The sequence below is a fragment of the Pithys albifrons genome, chromosome 10 (genome assembly GCF_047495875.1).
Source record: "Pithys albifrons albifrons isolate INPA30051 chromosome 10, PitAlb_v1, whole genome shotgun sequence".
NCBI lineage: Eukaryota > Metazoa > Chordata > Aves > Passeriformes > Thamnophilidae > Pithys > Pithys albifrons.
The window spans coordinates 22908717-22930754 of record NC_092467.1 but is presented as its reverse complement, the minus strand read 5'-3'; the positions used below and the strand labels follow the sequence as shown (position 1 = coordinate 22930754).

Sequence of the window (22038 nt, the reverse complement as noted above, 5' to 3'; positions counted from 1 at the left end):
TAACACTAAAAAGAGAAAGCCCCAGTTCAGGGTTCAGCTATGTGAAGAGGAGGCAGCTTGATGGTTTTTTGTAGACCAGTTTTGGAGCAGAATCCCATGGGTTATATCTCTACATGGCTATACTATTTGGGTTAAATTTAGCAATCTGGTCTTGTTATTTAGCAATATAGACTTGCTGATTCATACAAGCCAACCCAGAACACAAAGTGTTTGGGTTCTCTTTTCCTGTTAATGTCCTTGTTATTTACTGCCTGCAAGATTGCATTGAAGTTCCAGCCAAAACTAATTTCTGCCCTTTCCAATGTACATTCCAAACACAAAAAACATGGCATCACATCAAATGTTAAAGTAAGATCATTATCATCTGGCTGCCAAACAGTTCTACAGGTTCAGAGGCAGAGAGTTACAGAAATCACGAACAGTGGCTCAGCAGAGTGATCTGACAAGTGTTTTCATACTTGTAGTATCACCCTGCAGTATCACAGCATACCAGGAGACATGGTGGTCTAGAGAACAAATAGAAGATTTTACCATGGAAGGAAAAGCATGGATAAGGCAGTAGCCCATAATCCCAGGGCTACTCAACAAGCACAGTGTGCAAAACTGCAGAAGAGGCAGAAAGACTCAGCACAGGAAGGGCAGAATAATCTTTTGACAGCAGAATAATCCAGTATCCTCCAGAAATGTTACTCACAGCGTTAATCACTGCAGAGCCTGAGGAGGAAAGCTGAGGTCCCATTGTGCTGTGCAGAATAAAACCACTGACCAGCCCAGGCAAAAACATCTGTCATTCATTTATACAGATAAGGGAAAGGCAACAAAAATCTCACAGAGAGAGGGAACTACACAATGGTAGTAGTAATTTTAGCTCCAGATTTAAGAAACAGGTTTAGGTCAGAATGACATGACACAGTAAGAAACTAAGGCAATACTGCAAGAATAATTTTAATGAAACACTGTAATTGAAGAAAACCTGGAAAGTTCTAAGGCAGCTGTAGGAAATAAAGCCAGGACGGCCTTAGAACATAGATATAAATGAGTCAGTTCAGTAATTTAGCAAATTTAAGGAAGTTCAGACTGAAAATCTGAAAAGAAATCCACAAATCAACCACCTTCAGGATTTGTTTGAATTTCTTGTCTCTATTTAGCTGTTGCAGTTCTTTAAACTTTTCTAAACCCAAGGTGACCTTTAAAAAAACACCAGCACAACCTGAAAAATTTGCCAGCACATACAAACATATTCTAAAACATGCTGTCCAGAACAAACAGTCTTCAGAACAGGGCACCAAACAGTCTCTATAATAAGCCATGAGCAATTAGTCTGCTGGGAAACAAATTAGCTACTTCATTTCAGCAGAGTAAAGGTGGCTGTCTTGCTCTAGGGGTGATGTGAACTGTGGTGTCTTTTCCTGAGTGATGTTTACTGGAAACCCATCAGTTTGTACCTGCCAGTGGGAACTGAGGGAATTTCCAGGGCCAAGGAGGCAAAGCTTCGCACTGGTTCATTACAATCCACCACAGGACTACTTGTGCTCCCTTAAAATGCCCCAGAGACCCAGAACCCTCTGGTCCACCAGTATATACTGTATTATTCTTCTCTGCTACCTCTGAGTCTTCCCATTCCATCCAAAATTCCTCCAAAAAATTGAGAAAAGAGGCCTGTCTCAGGTTCTCATCTGTACCGTTACTGTGCTTTGGGAAGTCTATAGACAGCTAAGCTCAGCTGGGGAGCAGTATAACTGGGATACATGCACACTGAACATGCTTCCTGACACAGGATTTATGAACTACTGTAAAAGACTTAAAAATGCTGTGAACAACAAAGGTTCCTATCTTGTTTACATAAAAAAGTAAACAGAAATGTAGCCCAAGAGCGGTAAAGGAGGGACACAATCTCCATTCACATGCAAAGACAGATGGAGCCAAAAGGAGGGCTCAGGACAAAAATGGGAGAGGGAGGAAAGTGATTGCCTTGCATGTGAGAGAAAACAGCACAGGGCTGTGGCATGGAACAAGCCCTGGAACACAGAGAACAAGTGTCTTTTTCCCTAGGATTGCTGTGAAAAGCAGCATTATGGAGTCAGAGCATTGTGCAGAGTTGACACTTCTCCCGCAGTCAAGACAAGCCTCCAAAATCTTCCAGTAGCTGAGAAATGAAGAAATTGATGCCAGGTATACTCATAATTTTGCATTTGGCTAACTATAGGTTTTAGTTTCATAGCTATTTCCAAGGTACTGTTCAAGAATTTCAGCTGCGATTTGCTGGAGAAATTGGATTGGTTTTTTTAAAGTTTTGTTTTGTGGTCTGATAAGAACGTCCGTTGTAATCTACAAAAACCCCAAACCCAAAACCAATATAAAATGTAGCAGACAAACCCTCTCAAAACTTGCCAACTGGGACAAGTTTGGAAACCTCCACTCATGTGTCTCAGTCTTTGTAAATGAGCTGACATGCCAGGTCTTGGGTACCACCTTAGCAGCAGGTAAAAGTCAGTGTCCTGCTAAAAATTTATTTCTAGAAGCTAGAGATTCTCTCAACTCTAGAGAAACCTTGAGTGCTTAAGACTGATTTTCCCCCTTAATTTTTTACTCCTTAGCAGCCACAGGGCAGTCACTGTGAACAAGCTGCTGAGGGCTCTTCCTAGGCCAGATGTCTGGGGTACTTACAATTCCTCTCCCCACCATGGCAGAATGGCTGTCACTGAAGGCTGCTCCACACTCTCCAGCTACAGGCAACTCCAATCATTACTCAGAACTGCAGACAACACCACCTGTGCACTTCTAGACAGGCCAGGCAACTTTGTTAAATAAAGTCAGATCTGTCTGTGGGAACCTTTTCCTCTTCCCTCATGCACCTCTCCTCTGCCTTTTACTGGGGTTCCTGCATCTTCAGAGAGCAGTTTCTTTAGAATAGCTGAAGACAGGACTATCTCAGAATAAATTGCCCTGCTGGTATTGCTTTATTTGAATTACTGGATCTTCTGTTAAACATAAAACAACATTAGAGTATTTTGAGATCTTAACTGAATAAAGACAGTTCTGTCAGTGAAAATATTTACAGTAGCCTCACTAATTGAGACTGATTCCAGCTTCCTGAATCTCATTATGGTAAACTGGGCACTGCTGCAAAAGGGAAACAAATAGGAGATGAATTAAAACAAACATGTAAAAACACAAACAATTGCTTGGAGTGACATTAATCATTACAAAAAATCTGTCAAAAACATCCCTCTGACTGGCATCTGTCAAAACATCACAGCAGTTCATCATTGCACAGCCACTGTTCAGATGGAGACAGCACGTCAGTCATCACTGCAGATCTCACACAGCTCTGAATTTCTACATGTAATATTCTGTATCTAAGAGCACTCCAGACATCGTTTGTTTCACAGGATTTCTCTCCTCTTTCTCTCGGCTGGCCTGGAACCATCACTGTTCCCTCCTTCTCAAAGGGTGCAGTGTCTGGCAGCTAATTATGCAGAATGAAATGGTGCTTCCTCCCTGTGTTTTCTGTCCAACAATCCACAAGAGATGACAAAACACTGGAAATCAAGTCCCATTAATACAGAGAACAAACCCCCAAACTATTAGCCCTGTTTCCTCTCATTTCCTGTCTGGACATGGTTTAGGAGTCCACTAGCTACTGCAAATCCTACTAAGGCAGTACCAAGGAATGAAGAATCTGCTTCCCAGAGAAGAGACAGAAATCAGCATTTCAAGCCCACACCCTCCATTAGCAACAGGTGCCAGACCTCAGAGAATTAAGCAGAAGAGCTTCCCCTTTCCTCTTAGAAAATACAAGATGACTACTTTACTGCTAAAGTACCTTCCTTACGGAGCACAGGTGGAAAATTTTATTGGCTGAGAGGGCAGATCTTCTGCCAAGACACTATGGCAGAGCATGGCCAATAATTCCTTTACAGATGTGTCTACTCAGAGAAGTTTCTTTATCCTTGACAGATGAGGAAACCCCTATGTGAAATGAGCAGTCACAGAGGAGAAGTAAACAAGCCCCGTGTTTATAAACCGTTAAGTATCCTGTTGTTCCATAAATAGTTATTACCCAGGAGATCATATCTGTCTTAAGGAGAAGAAATGCCTGGTACATGTGCTGACAAAAATCCCCAACAAGTCAAAAAAACAGAGAAATTTTGTGGTTTTCTTATTTTAGTCTTCTTTGCTTAAACCAAGACCTGTAAGCATTCTTGGCCTCCTTTAAATTCTGCACATCCTTTCTCAACTGTTCCAAGAACAGCAGGAACAAGTCAGTGACAGCAGACTGTGTGCTGGCCTGTTTAATCAGAGCCTTGGGACCAGCATCTTTCTCTGCAGATGCCTAAACTCCACAGACACTGTTTAAGAAATAAATCAAAAGCAAAAAGAGCTGACCACTACTGGCTCTAAGGAGTTGCTTGTTTTGCCACAGGTTACACTAAGACTGCTGTATACTGTGCCCATCCATCAGGTTACACATTTACAAACAAATTCTTAAAACATAAACAAAACTCCCAGAACAGATATATGCTGTGCTACTTATCCCTGATTCACTGCCTTGCGAAGCAGCTGGTGTGACTTTGAACATCCCTGAGACGGTTCCAAAGTTGGTGGTGTTTCCTTTCCAGAATGGAGGCAGGGGCTCTCCCACCACAACAGCTGCTGCCCTGTGGACTTGCTCGTGCTGCACATCACAAAGCCCCGTTTTGGCTGCAGGGACAGGGAAAGTCATCGTGTCATGAACAGCTTTCCCTTGCTTGTTGTTTCTAGGTAACTTAAAACTATTCCACCTTTTCAGAAGTATTCATGGGAACTGTTTGTATTTAGAATAGGTCATCCATGGGCTGGTCTTCACTCTCAGTGTAAACTGCTTGTAATAAAAAGAAAAAAGACCCAAGCACAGAAACAAACACTTCTGGTGGCTAACAGAGCATCACTTCCATTACAGGCAGCAGAGGTTGCTAACAGAGGCAGGCCCAAAGTAAAACCAGATGCACAAAGCTTTTTATTTAGGCCAATAGGTAGTGTTGTGCAGTGACACATTTATATATTCTTCCAGTTTCACGTTCTCCAAAACCCCACAGAAGGTCATACATATTTTAATCTGTTTCACTCCCAGATAAATTAACTCAAGTCTCAGGAATCTCTTTATCACACTGACATCACTTTCAGCAGTGCAATTCTACAGTGCAATTTATTCCTAGGTTTGCCCTGGTATAAACATGAACCTAGGCTGGCACAGCTGATAAACAGATCAGAAACATTGGTGTGACATAAATATCAATTTAGGAAGGGGAAACCATATAAACCTGGAATCGTTTTTTCTTTTTTTCCAAGAAGATTACAAGATGTGTTATTTGAAACATACATAATCCTGAAGTTTACATCAGTTGTTTAAGCCTGAAAGAACAGCAAATTAGCATGGCAGATGCAAGGATTTCCAGGAAAATTACAATGAAACACTTCTCAAGAAAGTTGGACACAGTTTTTCTGGTTTAAAACCTGGACACTGGAGTAAGCTACAGCCTTGACTAACACACAGGAAGTTTCTGTGCCAATAAACCAAGGACTCAAAGTGCTTCAGGAGAGAAAGGACAGGATCACACTTAAAGGTATGGCAGATTACACAAAGGAAACAACTTTTCTGGAATGCAAAAATCTTCAGAATTTAGCAAAATAGAAGTAAAATAAAATACCCATAGTGAGCAAGTCTAGTGCAATCTGCCATCCCATTGCAGGCAGCTGCACTGCAGTGCATGGTACTGCTCTTGCCCTGGTTTCCAGCATTATGTGTATTTTTGGTTGGGTTGAACTGGTGAGCAGGAGTCCTTGGGAAACCACAGGAACTTCACCAAGCTACTGTGATCCCTGACACTACTACAACACTTACAGCATTGCTTCTATAGTATTTAGTAATCCATTTATGGATTTTATTTTGCTGCAGTTAGCTCAGAATTACAGTACAGGCACCAAGAAAATAATTGACAAAGGAGCTTATGCTGTTCTTGCTGCAAGGGAGTCAGAGTTTCCACAGTGTTATCTGAACAATATTCTCAAGTGACTTTTCACATTGCTACAAAGGGAATTTTTAATCTTTTCAGTTTTTACCTTCATTTGCCTAATGTAGAGTTGGAGGCTTCCCCAGACTGTTTCTAATTTGGTCTAATAATCTTGCATAAATTATCAGGCTTGCTTTTCATCCATATTCTCAGCCAATGTACACTGGCTCAGTGACTGCATTTGCAACCAATGACACTCCTGAAACATTTCAATAATAGAACAAAGTGAGCGCTAATAGAGAAGAGGGAAAGGTAGAGTAAGAAAATAATTTCAGTTGAAATCTACCCAAAGATAGACGGATGAAAATGACTAGGAGGGAGTTCAGAAGGAACAATTATTCACTCTTGAACATAATTCAGAAGACCTTGAGGGAAGCTGCATGCTTTCCTACAGCAAGAGGAAATCACTGGTGACAGACAGAGCCTCAGAGATACCAGGGAACATGTTGGGGCTCTGAGGAGATGATGGGCTGGGCCAATAAAGATGAACCTTCAGAAAGTCAGAGTTTTAACCAAAACAGAGATACCCAAAAACATTTTCTTATGGGAATGTGAGGAAAAGAAAGTAAGACTTGTATATCAAACCCACAATAGTATTACAGCTTAATCTTCATGCTCACTGATACTTTTCATTTCTTGCATTCCTTGCTCACTGATATTTTCAGTCACTCAAATGCATTTAGATCCTCAAGCAATCTTTGAGGCAAGATTTTTCTTGAAAGGCAAACATTAGTATTGGTAAAGCTTTAAGAGCAGACAGGCCACAGAAACAGAGCCCAAACATATGTGCACAATAAAATATGCTTATCTGGTGGCATGAATTAAGTTTATTGTTTTTATTACAATCATACTCACGCAAATATGGTTACTTATACATTTGCAAAGCTATCCCTTTTTGTTAGAGTTCACAAGTTAGAAATAACTTTAGCATTCTGAAAAACCAAACCAAACAAAACAAAACCAAAAAAATAGCAGAAAAAAATCCCAACCAAACCAAACCTGTCCTGTTCCCGCTCTGGCATATGATGCAGTGTGCTCATAATCAAATGAGAGCACATATGCCCTGCACCTTTTTCAAAGCCAGAAAGGCACATGCTCAGTGAAGTTCATGTGTCCATAATCCAGCTTTGATTTTACAGTCTTACTTAATTCAGAAGTCACGAAGAAGAATCTGAAGACAAACTTTTCAGGCACAAAGCCTGCACATCACATGGAATCACATACTTTATTTTGAGAGGTTAAACGTGAAAGATTTCAGCTCCAAAAATGGGTCTGAAACAGAATCTACTGTCTTGACCAGCATGTGGGAATTGCATGTATTACTTTGCACATTTCTGTAAAGGTTAAAAAGTCATAGAGAGAACAACCTACATGAACTGAATGTGACACCATACCCCTACCTCCTGAGCAGCAGCTCCCCATACCTCTGTCCTTGTGCCCAGGCTTACAGAGTTTTTGCATTGCCACCACCTCAGCTCTTCATTCTCAAGCTGAACCCCAGGGAGGTTTGTATAATGACATGGTAATTTCATAAACTGAATCAGTGCACTGATCTGGATTAAAAATAATCTTGCATAAAACATGTACATGGATGAAGGAGGGAAAACTCATGTTTAGGCGTAAGGATTATTTTGCTTACCAGGTTTATTGCACTGTGCACAGGCAGCTCAGGCAGGGGAGCAGCACAAAGGGCAGCACGAACTCCTGAAGCAAACAGTGGGAATGCAGACACAGAAACAGAGCCCTTTCCTTTCTTAATTTTTTTTTACATCTACTCTTACATTATGCCACATTTACTTCAACCTGACTACAGCAGCACACACATCTTCAGAGGCTGCCAGAAGTGAAAAAATGAGTTGTTGCCACTGAATTTTGTTTTGAAGTACAAGCTCCAGCTGGTTAATCAGTGCCATGAATTTCAGAGCTAGCAGTGAAGCTAGTTTGTGTACAATTTCATCTGCTTATCTCTGGAAATACATTACTAATCACTGTTCTCTAAGAAAAAAAAAATGAATGCAGGGAATCTGTCATACAGAATTTAGTTATCTGACTATACTGTAGGGTGAAGCTTTAGTCACAACCACTTCAGTACTAGAGGTTTGCAACACTCTGAACATGAGTTATCAAATGTTGCCTCAATCCCAGTCTCCTCCTGCAAGACAAGGCAGGTGGAAGGGACTGAAGCAGTCAGGGGAGTGAAGGGCAATCCAATTGCTCCAGTTATAAATAGCAACAAGAGCTCAGAGAACAATCCTAGTTTGAACATTAAAAGCAAACGCCTCCTAACAGACTGTGCTGCATGTTCACTAAAGCCAGCTGTGGCAAAAATATTTTGTGATATAACACGCTTGTCATCTTTAGGCAAAACTGTGAGAGAGATTTAAATCTCTCAAATGAGCCCATGACAATAAAACAAACACAGGAATTATACCTGTTGTATACTCTGACCCAATTCTGTCACTCAAAATCTACATTAACACAATTTTTTTAAAATATCACCTTCTTTGCATGTGCCTCCAAATTATATATAATACCCAACACACTAACTGCAGAGGTTAAAAACTGAGAAAATCTTCACTCCAGAGCCAACACATAACAGAGAAAAAAGGTACCACTTCATAAAATTCACAAGGAAAGAAAGGTAGAGGAGTTTAACTACTCCCTTTGCCAGCAGTGACAGTGGAGCAGCAGTTGACTGCATGGGAAGATGTGTTACTGGAAAATGGAACTCTGAGGTACCCTGACACCAGGAATGATTTGAGAGGGTGTATGTTTTGGCTTGCATGTTTTTTAGCCTGGGATTTGCAAAACATAGTGCAAGGAGGTAAGAGGAGGTAAGGGTGAGCAGTGGCATGCTCCAATACCCCTGGCACAAGCCAGGCACTTAACAGCCTGGAGAAATGAGAAACAGCTTAACTGACCAGGGCACTGTCAATTCCTCTTTCATCCCTCCCTTCCCCTCCTGCAAGTCTTGAACTCCTTAGACAGAGTCAACAAAGGAACTGAGGGAAGCTAAAGATGTTCAGCACTACACAGGAGAAAATACACCTGCACTACACAATACACCTCAATAACGCAACAATGGTATTTCCTCAGTGTTTGCTGTGGGGACAGGCAGAATAAGCAAGGTACAGGATCAGAGGGGAGGTGTGATGAAGACTCCAGGTCAGCACTCCATCTTCCCCAAACACGCTTTTGGACACTGGCACATACAAATTTCCTTCCAGAGTTGCTATTGCAGCAGTTACTGGGACACCAAATGTAACTCTGAGCTCTAAACAACCTCTGCCATCATCACACACTATTCCTGAATGCACAAGCACAGAACAAGAAACTTAATGAAGGGACAGGAATTGGAGTACTCCCCATTCCTGAAGAGTAACAATCTCATTTTGAAGGAAAGCGAAAATACTTTCTCACAGCAGTGTCTGGGACACAGGGACCCTCCTGACTTCAGTGCAAGTCTCAAGATGTGTCTACTCTTCATTGGAGACAAGCTGTTTTCACAGCTCAAATTAACAAAATTAACCACTTCAGTGTGTTTCAAAATGAGAGGTACATTATATATATATATATATAAGACAAAAAAACCCCCCTACTATCAATAACTAATTCAGCATATATATACACAATTTTATAAATCCTAAAAAATTGGGAGATACTACTCACTGCACCTGAACAGACCCCAAGCTATGCAGAAGACAGATGACACTACAGTCAGGCAATAGTTTTGAATTCCCATAGCAATCCTCAGCAGCACATTAATTATCCAGCCTATATCCAGCTCTCAAGAACCATGTGAATCTGCCATCCTTTACCTTCCTCTGCTCTCCTTAAGCAGTTAAGCACAAAGGAAGCAGCCGCCACCTGCACTGACAGCCTCTGAGCACTGAGCTCATGCCCTGTCATTTCAGTACAAGCCCCTGCTGGGCACGGCAGTAATTCATGAGGTGCCAAGACAGTCAAACACGAATAAAGTCAGTTCTAAGCAGAGGGTTAAAAATTTTCTTTTTAAAATATTATTTTTCTGACTATCTAAATAACAAAGCAGAAATGCACGGAATGGAAAGATGCTCTTGTGAGCTTATTATAAGAGGCACAGCTTCCTGGACGTAAATATGGAAATGAATGTGGAAGTATTTGGGATTAGGAGATCACAATTTTAAATTATCCTGACCCTTGTTCCACCCAAAGTCCCTACTCGCTATTTGCATGTAGGAATGTTGATTCTTTTCCTAATGTATAAAAGCTGCGTAAACTACGTCTGCAAGACACCAATGGCAAAGGAATTTTTTCAAGCTTGGATGTAAAAGAGACGAAGAGTCTACCCTACATACTCTAGAGAAAGGCCTTCTAGTGCTGTCCCAGCTACACTCATCTGGCCCATGGAAGTGAAGAAAGGCACAGGAGTCTATGACCTACAAAATCAAGGGGGAACTAAACATCAGGGTAAAAAAAACAGAGAAGAATGACTTTAGAGAAAGCTACTGCAGTTTCTGTGGCTGGTATAAATCTGTGTCACGCATTCTCTGCTGATATGAAACCTTAAAAATTTTTGAACTTTATGTACAAAGAAGCAATTCAGCATGAAAATATAAACCCAGAAGACTTTACAGAAGAGCCTGTTTATCCTCAGAGTGAAGAGCAGCCTGTGGCATTGAAAAATAAGAGGAAAAAAAAAGATGACTGAAGCAAATACCAATTGCTAATTGATAGAAAGTTTGCACCAGAATAATCAAACCAAAATGATTTTGTTTCTGACTTAAAGAGGTTTGTGATTCATATAAGACCTTCTTAGCATGAATTGACTAGAAAGATGCTTACAAACATAACCTTGGTGCAAAAACAGTCTTATATATCTGAATCATGAATGTTAAATTCACTATTTTGGTCACAACACCAATAAATTTGTTGTATATTGCACTTTTCTCTGAAATACTCTCAGATACTATTTCTTTAAATACTTCTTTGCCATGTTCTCCTACCAAACACAGACACACAAGTCTGCAGGCTGCAGACATTCCCTCTCTAATTACCGCCTCCTCTAATTTTTAGTATTAGCTGCCAACTTACAAGAGCTTGTGGTTGGAAAATTGTGAGTAGCTGAACTGTCCCAGGCTGGCATGTCAGCCACAAACCGTGGGCAGAGGCCTCCTTTCTCATTTGATAAAGAATAGGGCATAGAAAGAACAGTACACAGGCAGCATCGTTTCCACAGCAAGGCCAGACACGCAGGAGACTGCAGCGTTACCACTGCAAACACAAGTTAGTGTCTTCTACCAAAAGGTCAAAGCACTAGCTCCAGACTTGTAGGTGACCTCAGAACTACTGAAATAGTGTAAATCACTGAACATAGTAGTCTAATTCACTGACCTATTGATGCCATTTTACCAATGATGCTTATAATTTTCTTTGTATCACTGTAAACCCAGAAACTTTACTTCAAGCACTTTGACTCATTATCTGCTGTTGGGAGATTTGCAAGAGGCAGAATTGTATTGTCCTGGAAACTGGAAAATTAGGTAACTCCTTCATCTACAGTGAGCAGTAGAGGCAGCACAGTGTGACCAGCCCCTAGACTGAGACACAGTACTGAGATCATGCAAGCATTTCTCTTGGTGGGCAGGCCACTGTCGTGACTCAGATTACATCAGGCTTTTCTGAAGACATGTCACTCTCTTCTTACGGCATAATTATTGAAAAACACAGGAAGTACAGGTGAGGGAACAACAGATTAGAACAGACATCCATTTTGCTCAATATTCCATGTCTGTGTCCATTGCTCAATATTTCAGAAAAAAGCCTAAGAACAGGGAATATATAAAGTTACATGCTGCCTTCAACATCCATTTAAGGGTCCAGCCTCCTGTGACTTAAGAGTTCCATGCCTGTTGCTGAATACTTAGTCTATAGAACCTGTCAATCTTTTTTTTTTTTTTGACCACTATGGAACCCATTCTCAGAAGAACATAACTGAAAATATCATGAAATACACTTGCCTTTATTTATTTTAAACCTAGTGTACCATATTTGCATTTAATACCTCCAAATCTTGTCAAACCATGTCATACACTATGTTACACAGACTTCTGAATACCTTCTGCTTCCTCTACTTCAAATAGGAAAGTAAGTCTATTCAATCTTTCTGGGTGTCCTACTTTGGCAGCTGGGGCCAGTTTATCATTGTGTGGGTGTGACCAAAGCTGTGTATTCTCCACCCTCTCTGTCGTTTCTCTTGAACTGTTAACAATGGGGACCATATGCAGCAGCTGCCCAGGGCACACCCGACCCCTCAGGATGTAAGGTGGGTGTGAAAGAAGCCTCTGAGACAGGAGCTGTGATAACTGCCCTCTGCAGAGTCATTAGCACCTTCACACCCAGCCTGAGGGGTCTTACCCCATGACTCACAGAGTTAGATCACCCATTATGGAACTCCCTGCCCTGGGGGAGGCAATGGATGTTCCCACCTGAACCTGGGAGTATATAATCTTGTGGTTTGGAGACTTCTGAGACCACTTGTCGGATCCAGAGGAGGACCAGAACCTCGACAGGACTGCGACTGCCATCTGCACCAACAGGTTTTTCTTTCCCTTCTTTTTACTTTGGACTCGGAGGAACCATGTGGGGCTCACCACAGGGGCTAATGAACACCATTCTGTTTGTGCCTGGGGATGCTGTGTTATACTTCTGGGGTTTGTGGGTTAAAACCCATTTCTCTTTGTATCATTGCATTTATTGTACTATCTTTATTAAATTGTAACTCTGACTTATAATCTCTTTTGTGTTGGGTTCGTTTCTTCTGCCGGTTTACCTTTAAACCAGCACACTGGGCTTGGAAATAGCTCCATGTTTTTGTTTCATCTGTATTACCACTATACATTCCTAATTTTTCTAAATCTGTTTCAAAATCAGTTGAAGAGAATTAGATGTGTTATTGAAGATGGAGGTATTCATATAGTGTCATAACATATTCCTGGGTTTTCTGCATTATGTCCTAATGGATCCATAGTCTTTTAGCCACTGCTGGTTGGTAAGTCCCAGAGCAATCCACAGCAATTCCAAGATCTCTTGCCCAAATTGCAAGCCATAACTAAGTCCATCATTAGGTATACACTGTCAGATCAATCTTCTTGACAAACACTGTCTTGTATCTATCAGAACTGAATTTGGCCTGCCAATTTTCTTGCCCCATCAATTACCACTGTGAGATCCCTCTGATATTCCTCACAGTCAGCTTTTGATCTTGTCACCTGGAAAAATGTATCAGCACTTTATTACTCATCCTTCATTCCAGATAGTTTATGAGCACTTGGAACAGCAGAGATCTCAGCCTACTTTCTCCAGAAGGCTCCAGGGGTAACACCCCTGTACTGCCCAATTTTATTTTTTTCCATATACTATATATCTTATTTTTCCCATATAGTTTCTAATCGTTACATAGTCACTACCTAATCACTACAGGACTACACCAATTTAGTTTTTCAAAAGTCTTTGAAACACCAAGTGTTTGGTTGGTTTTTGGTGGCGGTTTTGGAGGATTTTCTTGTTTGCTTGGGAGTTTTTTTATGTGTTTTGTTGTTATTTTTTTAAAAGAAATCCAGACTCACTGCATTAGTTAAATAATCTTTACTAAATTCCCATCCAGTCATTCAAATAACACGTGCAGATTTACAGGGCAAGAATTCCTGCTGCAGAAGAAAACTTGTCTCCTTTCTGTCACCACCTTTATTCCTGTGAAGAGCACTAATTCTTTCTTTACAGGTTCTAAGAGGAGCCTAATACAGAAACCAGGCTTGCTAGTGGTTTCCAGTTTCTCAAACACTCCACAAGCCCTTCTTGAAAAGCCCAGCACGTTTACTGCTTTTCATTCTTCCATTCTAAGGCCAATTTATGCAATGATTATACACAACTGTTTGTAACTCGGCACCTTCAACACTGAGTTCTTCACAAAGTGAGAACTTTTCCTTGCAATTCTTTGTGCTGATTCGCTCCCAAATGTCAACCTTCTGTCAGTTTCCCCCCGCCTGTCCCCTGGAATTGAAGGCTACACATGGGAACTGCTCTGCAGTGAATAGCAATGCAAATAACTTCTCTGGTACAGCTTTACCTTCCCTTAGCTCACATGTAATATTATTAATATCTATCAGATCTCCAGGGTCTCTGACAGGCTTTCTGCTTTTGACAGTTAGACAAAAAGCTTTCTTATTTTTTTTAATGTCTTTATAAAGTTGTTCCTCAACATTTTTTTTGCCTATCTCATTATGGTTTATATTTAACTTGCCAAAGTTAAAGTTCTTTCCTATTCTCTACATTTGGATACAACTCCTGCTTCAGAAAGATGATTTATTTCTAGGAGTCTTGTTTACTTTACTGTTTAAGCAGGTCTTTGTTCATTTTTGTGGCTTTCCTTCCATCTCCTATTTCCCCTCCCTTCTCACACTTAACCATCAAAACTGGACAAAGTATTCCAGAAGTTTTCTATTGTGAGGGTTTGTATTTTTAAGGCAGTGCTTCACATAAAATTTCTCAACTTGTGTACATATGAACTTGAAATAGCATTTAAGCTATGATATTTTGCCGAGATTACATGACGATTTTTCAGTGTCTGTTTCCAAGACAGAGTTTTTTCTGTCTTAAAGGTATGATCTGCATTTGTTCCTCCCAGATGTCTTATTTCGTAGTGGATATAACAACATATATTTTGTTGGACTGTGGCCATTTAAGTCAGGCAAGCTACATTGTTCTCTAGAGGTAACACCAATCCTTTCTTTAGTACTCTCCAACCTCAGATTTTTTCCAGGTAGGGTTATTGATGAAGGAATCAAGCACTGCTAGAATGAGAACTTATTGACTGAAGACCTCTTTAAACAAACAAACAAACATTTAATCTTTCCTTACCATCAACCACATTTTGAGATTTCTCAGGGCATTGCTCCTTAATCCTTCTACCACTTGCTTATGCTTGGTAAAGTCTGAACTCACACTTTCACCAGTAAAAAAGCACTTACCAAGAATTACATCCTCTGAAAAGTATTTATTCTATTTCAATTATTTCCATCATATTTTGCCTATTTACATTTAAAATTGCACTAAAAAGTGAGGAACCTTAAAAAGGAAAACATTTATTCATTTTATTCATGCTTGAAAACGGTCAAACCAACTTTATCCAAATAATAAAAAAACCCAACAAAAACACACATTTTACAGCAAAGACCAAGCCTAAAAAATGTCATCTGTAGAGGTGATGGTTTCCTAATGATACAAGCAACTGAAAACAAAAGCTAGAATAAAACAAATTATGCAGCTCATATTTTTAAATGAACAGGCAAACTAATCTGGCTTTAAGAGTCTCTAATATATTGAATTATGATACCTAGCTAGGTAATATTAACATTGCACAGTTCTTTGAGTGCAAAAGAAGTTGCAGAAGAGAATGAATTTCAGTGTAGCATGGAATTTTTTGCAGAACTACTGGTCAGCCATCCTTATTCCAATACTAGGTAAAATAATGAAATGTCCAACACTAAAATAAATTAATAAAGAATTTAAAGATGTCACAGAAAAAATGTCAACATTAGCAAGTTTTAAGGTCCATGTTAGAGAAGTAACTGAACATAAATACCCAGTGAGATGCTGTCTTTAGAACTATGATTAAGATTTTTCAATGTATGAACAAGGCAACAACCCCTTGCTTTGACTAGAGACAAGTTACTATCTCTTTCATGGTATGAGTTCAATGCAGTGAGAGACTGGGAGAAGGGGACTGAACAGCAATCTCTAAGTAACTGCTGAGGGAGACAATAAATAACACCAGATTCTAGGAGGCAAAAAACCTTTTTAAAGCTGAAGTATTTTTAAAATTAAAGTAAGATTAGTATTTTTGCAATAATGGGTTAATCCTCCTCTATTTACATTTAAAATGTACACAAACACAGATTTAAAAGTGATCGCCTTCAGTTCTAGTGTTTATTTATATTCTAACCAGAGTTCTAAACTTCACACAGAAGATAGTAAGGATAACTGTTTGTTCTACTGGTAATTGTTGATGGAGAACAACAGTGTTTTACTTTGTCATTTTTAAGACCCAGTTGTAGTTATCTGTTGGTTACAAGGCAATGTCAGTTTTATTTCTTTTTTTACTTTAAAAAAGCTCACAGATACCGTGTTTGCCAGCAAAAACAAAGAAGATACCACTAGTTCAGGCTTGGCTTGAAGGCCATGGTCACTTGACCTAAACTCTGTATGTTCAAATAATGGAAATTTCCTCCTCAAAAGAAATTAAACATAACTTTTGGGAAAATGCCATTTATGTTAAAAAGTTCACAACCTATTTTTCCAAAGGGATCATTGCACTTGAATGTCTTTTTCACATGTATTAGAAGACTGTGCAAAGGTCAAATAACCATTTGATCAAATTTTCCATTTGATGCTCCGAACTGAAATTCTTGAGCCTTAACAGAATAATGTTCCTGCCAATCTATATTCTCAACTGTCTATCAGCAATTCTCAAACTCCAGGCACCTGAGCGATGCTTTACCCTGTTCTCCCAAGAATAAATAAACTCCAAACCAACAACGAAACACCACACTTTACTATTCCAGACAACTGAATATGTCACTTTGGGACTCAAGCTTCCTAAGCATTGCATCATCAGGTAGTAGCAATGAGCTTGACCATGCATCTGTATCACACACTGACAACGTAATTTGGTTTTATTACTCAACACCCAGAGCTCTCTACTCTTTGGGCAAACTCCTAGTCAGATTGAAGTCAATTAAACCATTACCACTAACCACTCAAATAGCCCAGAATTTCTACACTGGCCTCCCTTTGAACCAATCAAGTGACAGAGTAATGACACTTTTCAAGACAAACTCTACAGATCACCCACCTCGAAGGATGAGAAGTCAACAAGGAAGTGGGAAAAACCCCCACAGTATTTACTTACTTTGGGAAGATGACAGTCATGAGTGCTGATGCATAGCCTGGCTTGCACACTCCCTCAGAGAAATTTGCATACTTTGATGCCAATTCTGGAGGCCTGTGGAAAAACATGTAGAGAATTAGGACTCTCCTGGCTACAAACTGGCTTTTGCAATCATCCACATTATTTTTCTCCTTATAGCTTTGCTGAAAAACAGCTGCAGGGAGTAACAGCAAACACAGCCAATATTTATTTGTTGCACTATAGCATCACAGGAGAACAACAAACAAAGGACAAGGGTAAAAAGATCTGAAATACCACTAAATCACTAGTTTGGTTGAAAGATTTTCATACCTAGCAAGGTAAAACTCATGGAAGAAAAACATCAATATATCATTCTAGACTTCAGCCTTTCAAAAGGAAAAAACATAAACTGCACTTTGCTTTAGCTATTTTTCTAAGTTATGATCAAAGTTAAAATTACAGAAAAGTACTGTTTAGAAAACTATTTAGAAGATACCTTTCAAGCACTTGAAACAAAGCTCCAAACAGTTCTGACAGGCTGTCATCAAGCGATGAGTGCTTTCAGTATTTGGAAGAGATGACACTGCTGCTGCTTTGTTGAGATGTGTCTTAATTCAGCTTGACTAGAGATTTTTTGGGCCATATTTAGAATATTGGGGGTTTTTCATTCAGTTTTTGTAGACAAACAAGATTAACAACTCAATAAAATATACTGCAGGTCAGCACACACTTTTACTGTAGACCTACTGAGTGATCTGGAAAAAAAACATTGTGTCCCTATTCACCACCTGCAACATTTTTACATTTCATGAAAACATTACAAGGGTTAATTCAACTTGTGTTTTCCAAGTAAGAGAGACCTTAATGTCAGCCACAGCATGAGAACTGTTAACATCCCTTTAAAACAAACAAAAAAAGCATTTACAGTTCCATGCTTGACATTCAGTGGAAGCTGCAAGTGTTAACTACCACAAAGACTCCATCAATAATACTGCATTTGCTACACCATTCTGTTAGCAGTAGGGAAGTAATGAAAGGTTTTTCCCTACAGGTCAACAGCAGGAGTCAAATGAAGATGACAGTACAGATCTGCACAGTAGATCTACAAAAATAATTTTGAAAAGTTTGTTATTATCACAACCCTCCTCTTTTCCAGGCATCCCCAATATCATTGAACTAGCAAACTATTATTAAATGCACTGAGCATGGAGTCAGAGAGTTTCAAAAGTACGTATTGGAATGACAGTAATTTCACACTGAACTGGTAGAAACTATTCTTCTTGTACTGCTCCTGCATCACCTCCCAGGAGGTCAGTAGCCAGATACAACTGGACAAACAACAGATGGACAGTTAATTTTACCACTACCGGCATACAGTAAAAACTTGTTATAGTTCTTAAACTATCAGAGAATTCTCTATGTATACAGAACTCCCTTACTTCTGTATATATACATACCTACACAACCTTTGTAGTTCTTACAGAATAAAATCTATTTCTGCTGAATAAAACTCTAAACCTTTAACATCTGGAAGAGAAAATAAACTGAAGAAAATAAATAGTCAACGTAAGTATTTACTTTCTTAAAATATTTTCAGATAGAAAGCACCTGAAAAAGCTTAAGAACATGGGATCTAATTCTAATTCTGCCATAAATATGCTGCCTACTCATGGTTTAAACACGTAATATTTTATTATCAAAATTCCTCATCTGTAGGATGACAGAAAAATACATTTGGCCATTTACACTGTCAGTTATTTACAACAAAGTTTAGCTATCTCTATTATACAGACATGGAGAGATAGATACAGGTGTAACATTACTTAGCACAACCCAAATAAGTTTGGTTTCCACTGGTGATACTGTAATACATTTCTCTGAATGAGAGATGAGGAAGCATCTGAGATGTGAGTATCTAGAAGTTTGAATCCTGAAGACTTACACTGAATGATTTGTGTTCTGACTCCAGTCAGGATCTCATTAGAAATAGGCACACAAAGGAAAGGGCTGTTGATGACAAAACCAAAGTTTTAATGGTGCTAAAATATATCCCTTCTGACACAGTCAAAAGGGACAGCAGGATGCAGCTTGTTGCAGCACTTCAGATATGAAGAATTGTGAGAAATCTTAGCCTTTATCAAGCAAAACTAAGTGTTGTTGGAATTTCCTTGTTTAGGCAACACACAGAAACGCCCAACACCAAAATCTTCAAAAACAAGTAGAAAGCAACTGGAATTTATCTGCAACCACCACACTAGTGAGTCATTGCTGGCAAACTTGAATAACTATTTCAACAGCAGGCCTGTCTCAAATGACCTCAGTGGTCACACAGAATATCTTGTGCCACAAACACAGGCATTTTTCTCTTTTCTGATTTAATGGTGCTTCTATTATCAAATTAAAATGTCACTCAAATGCCCATCATGGTGTTTCTGCAGAAGAATAGCAGGCTGGAACCCTCCTGCATGTGAGCTGCCCAGAATGCCAATTGCTGCCTACTGATGGGGGAGCTGTCAGTACAAACCCCACAAAGATACTCAGAGCTGCTAAAGCCCCAGGGCCGAGCTGTTAACATTTCTTGGATGTGATGAAGTTCATGATCCAAAGTGCCGGAGGCAGAACAGTTCTCTAAACCAACTGTAGCTGCCACCTCCTATCATTCAGTGTTTGCTCATCTCTCTTGTAGCTACATTTTGAGTCAGCAGGCTACAGAAAAGTACTCTACATTTTAAATCCATCTAGGGACACACTTTATTTGTTCAATTTCTTCGAAATACAAATTGCACACTGTCATTGCCAGTATGATATAATGGTAAGTCCTTATTAGGCATAACTCAGAGCATATTTAAAGTAAGGCTGGATACAGCTTTGCTGTTTACCATTCCGCTACCACATGAAGCATTTTACGATACACATATTTGCTTTGTGGGTATTTTTTCTGCAACATTCACAGATCTTGAAGAGATTAGTCTTCTATAAATCAGGATGCAAAACATCCTGCATGAAGTATCCTGCAGAGAACTGCACATCTTACAAACAAATCCAACTTTGTAAAATCCCACTGTGTTAGTAGGTACATGTTCCTGTAATAAAAAGGTGTGGAGAACTGAAGTGGACAAATAAGCATCACCTCTGTAATTTGATGATAATGTACCTACTCCACTGCTGCATCCATTGCTGCTTCTTTGATGATGTTCCTTATTTCCAAATGGGAGATGCAGTTTAACTGAAAGCACATTCTGAAAATGCCACTTGACAGGGTACACAGTGTTAGAAGAGCTTATATTTGATTCTTGTTCTTAAGCTGCTTACAGCAAATGAGTCAAGAACTATGCACCAAATCAAACAATATTATTTTCTTAGTGCTTTAGAAGCTAGTAAATAGCTTCATCTCACTTGCTCCACTACTGTGCCTGGACTGCAAGGTGAACCCAATCACACAAGGCTGTTATGCTAAGCCAGCCAGGACTATTACAACTGGTATGGCAGAAGGGTGCAAATCTCCCTCTGTATCTTCTGAGTCCAGGCACATTATTCCAGGTCCTGATTCTCATGCTCATGCTGGAATGAGGTAATTAAAGAGCTAGTGGAGACAGCACAGAGCATGTAATCAGATGATACTGTGGACCCTTTAAATTTTGCTCAGATTTTGTGCAGGAAAAATTCAGTAAGATAAGAAATGTATCCAGAATAAATGAGAACAACAAATCATAGTCAGTAACTGTAAACATCTGCAGTTTTTAAACAATCGCCCGCATAAGGGTGAAGTTAAAGGGAAGTAATTGGCTTATTCCACTACAGAGAAAATGCACTCTTGCTTTATTTTCTGACTTTTCTCCTATGAGACTAGCACACATCCTGAATTCTTCAGATTTTCTGTGCTTCTCTACACTGTTATGGGGACATCAATCTTAACAAAATTTCACAATTTGGATAAGTTAAAAATCCAGCTGCTTTCAGAGGATTTAGAAAAAGTAACAAGATTTTTCCTTCTGCTTGCATTTGGCAGATGTGTGTCTTCTTTTAATCTCAAAAATGTCACCATGGTTAATTCCCTCGTAATGTCTTGATCAGTGACAGCATGTCATCCTCATAAGACTGGAATCTAAATCCATTAAAAGAAAGAAATTAGTAATACAACTCAGCATTTAGACTATTAAAAATGGCCACAACCAAGCTCATGTAATTGAATATTACAAAATCTGCTTTAAGAGACAGGTTTTGCTGCTTTGCCTTTCACATGGAATTTAAATTGTGGACTGTAAAAATTGAAAAAACTTCATCTACTTGAGATCACCTTATTTGAGGACTAATGTCTCTTGCTGTTACTCTTGCACACAAAACAGATGTCCTGGTAGATTTCTGAGACACAGAAAAGGAGTTCTTTGACCATGTGCTCTCTAGGTTAATTCACCTTTGGGTTTCTCTCTTTGGTTCAAAATAACTTGAGTCTTATGCCTACACAGCAACTCTACGCAGTGTATGTCATGACACATGTAGAATGAATAAGAGATATGATGAGAACATGCAATGAAAAGCACATAAAACATAGTGAGGTACTATGGAGCAATAATGAAATAATATTATCAAGTAATTTGGCAGATCACTAAATCAAAGCAGTTAATGCTGAGACCCCATATCTTCACCATGCGAGATTCAGGGCATTTTATTTTAGGCAGACTCCCTGGGTCAGATGCATCCACCACATACATGCATGGCTCAATGTTGGCCAAAACAAAATTTTCTAGAGTTCTGGAATAAACCTTTCAGTTTAGTTTCCCCCAAATAAGCCCAAGGCCACATTTCTGTCAGCATATGTTAAGCAACAGTCATGGGATTTGCTCCAAAACTGCAAGACTGTTCCAGAAAAGACACTATTGAAAACACAACTAGAATGGCTATGGTGTGCATTTGTTTATATATCAAAGGGTTACAGATCTTTCAATAGTATGTTTTATAACTCACTTACAGCCTAATAAATAAACAGCCTCCAGTCTTTGATACTTTTTGTCATAATATTGTATAAGCTTGTAAAGC

The 22038-nt window shown here is 39.4% G+C and overlaps 1 protein-coding gene across 7 annotated transcripts in view; it reads right to left on the bottom strand.

Annotated features, from left to right (window-relative positions):
- Positions 1-22038, bottom strand: part of ST3GAL3 (ST3 beta-galactoside alpha-2,3-sialyltransferase 3) — a 176749-nt gene that overhangs the window by 93832 nt on the left and 60879 nt on the right. For all 7 annotated transcript variants that reach the window (XM_071564552.1, XM_071564556.1, XM_071564550.1 and 4 more), the window contains one exon: positions 17002-17094. In XM_071564552.1, coding sequence (XP_071420653.1) covers positions 17002-17094 — 93 coding nt within the window. The remainder of the gene's footprint in view (positions 1-17001; positions 17095-22038) is intronic.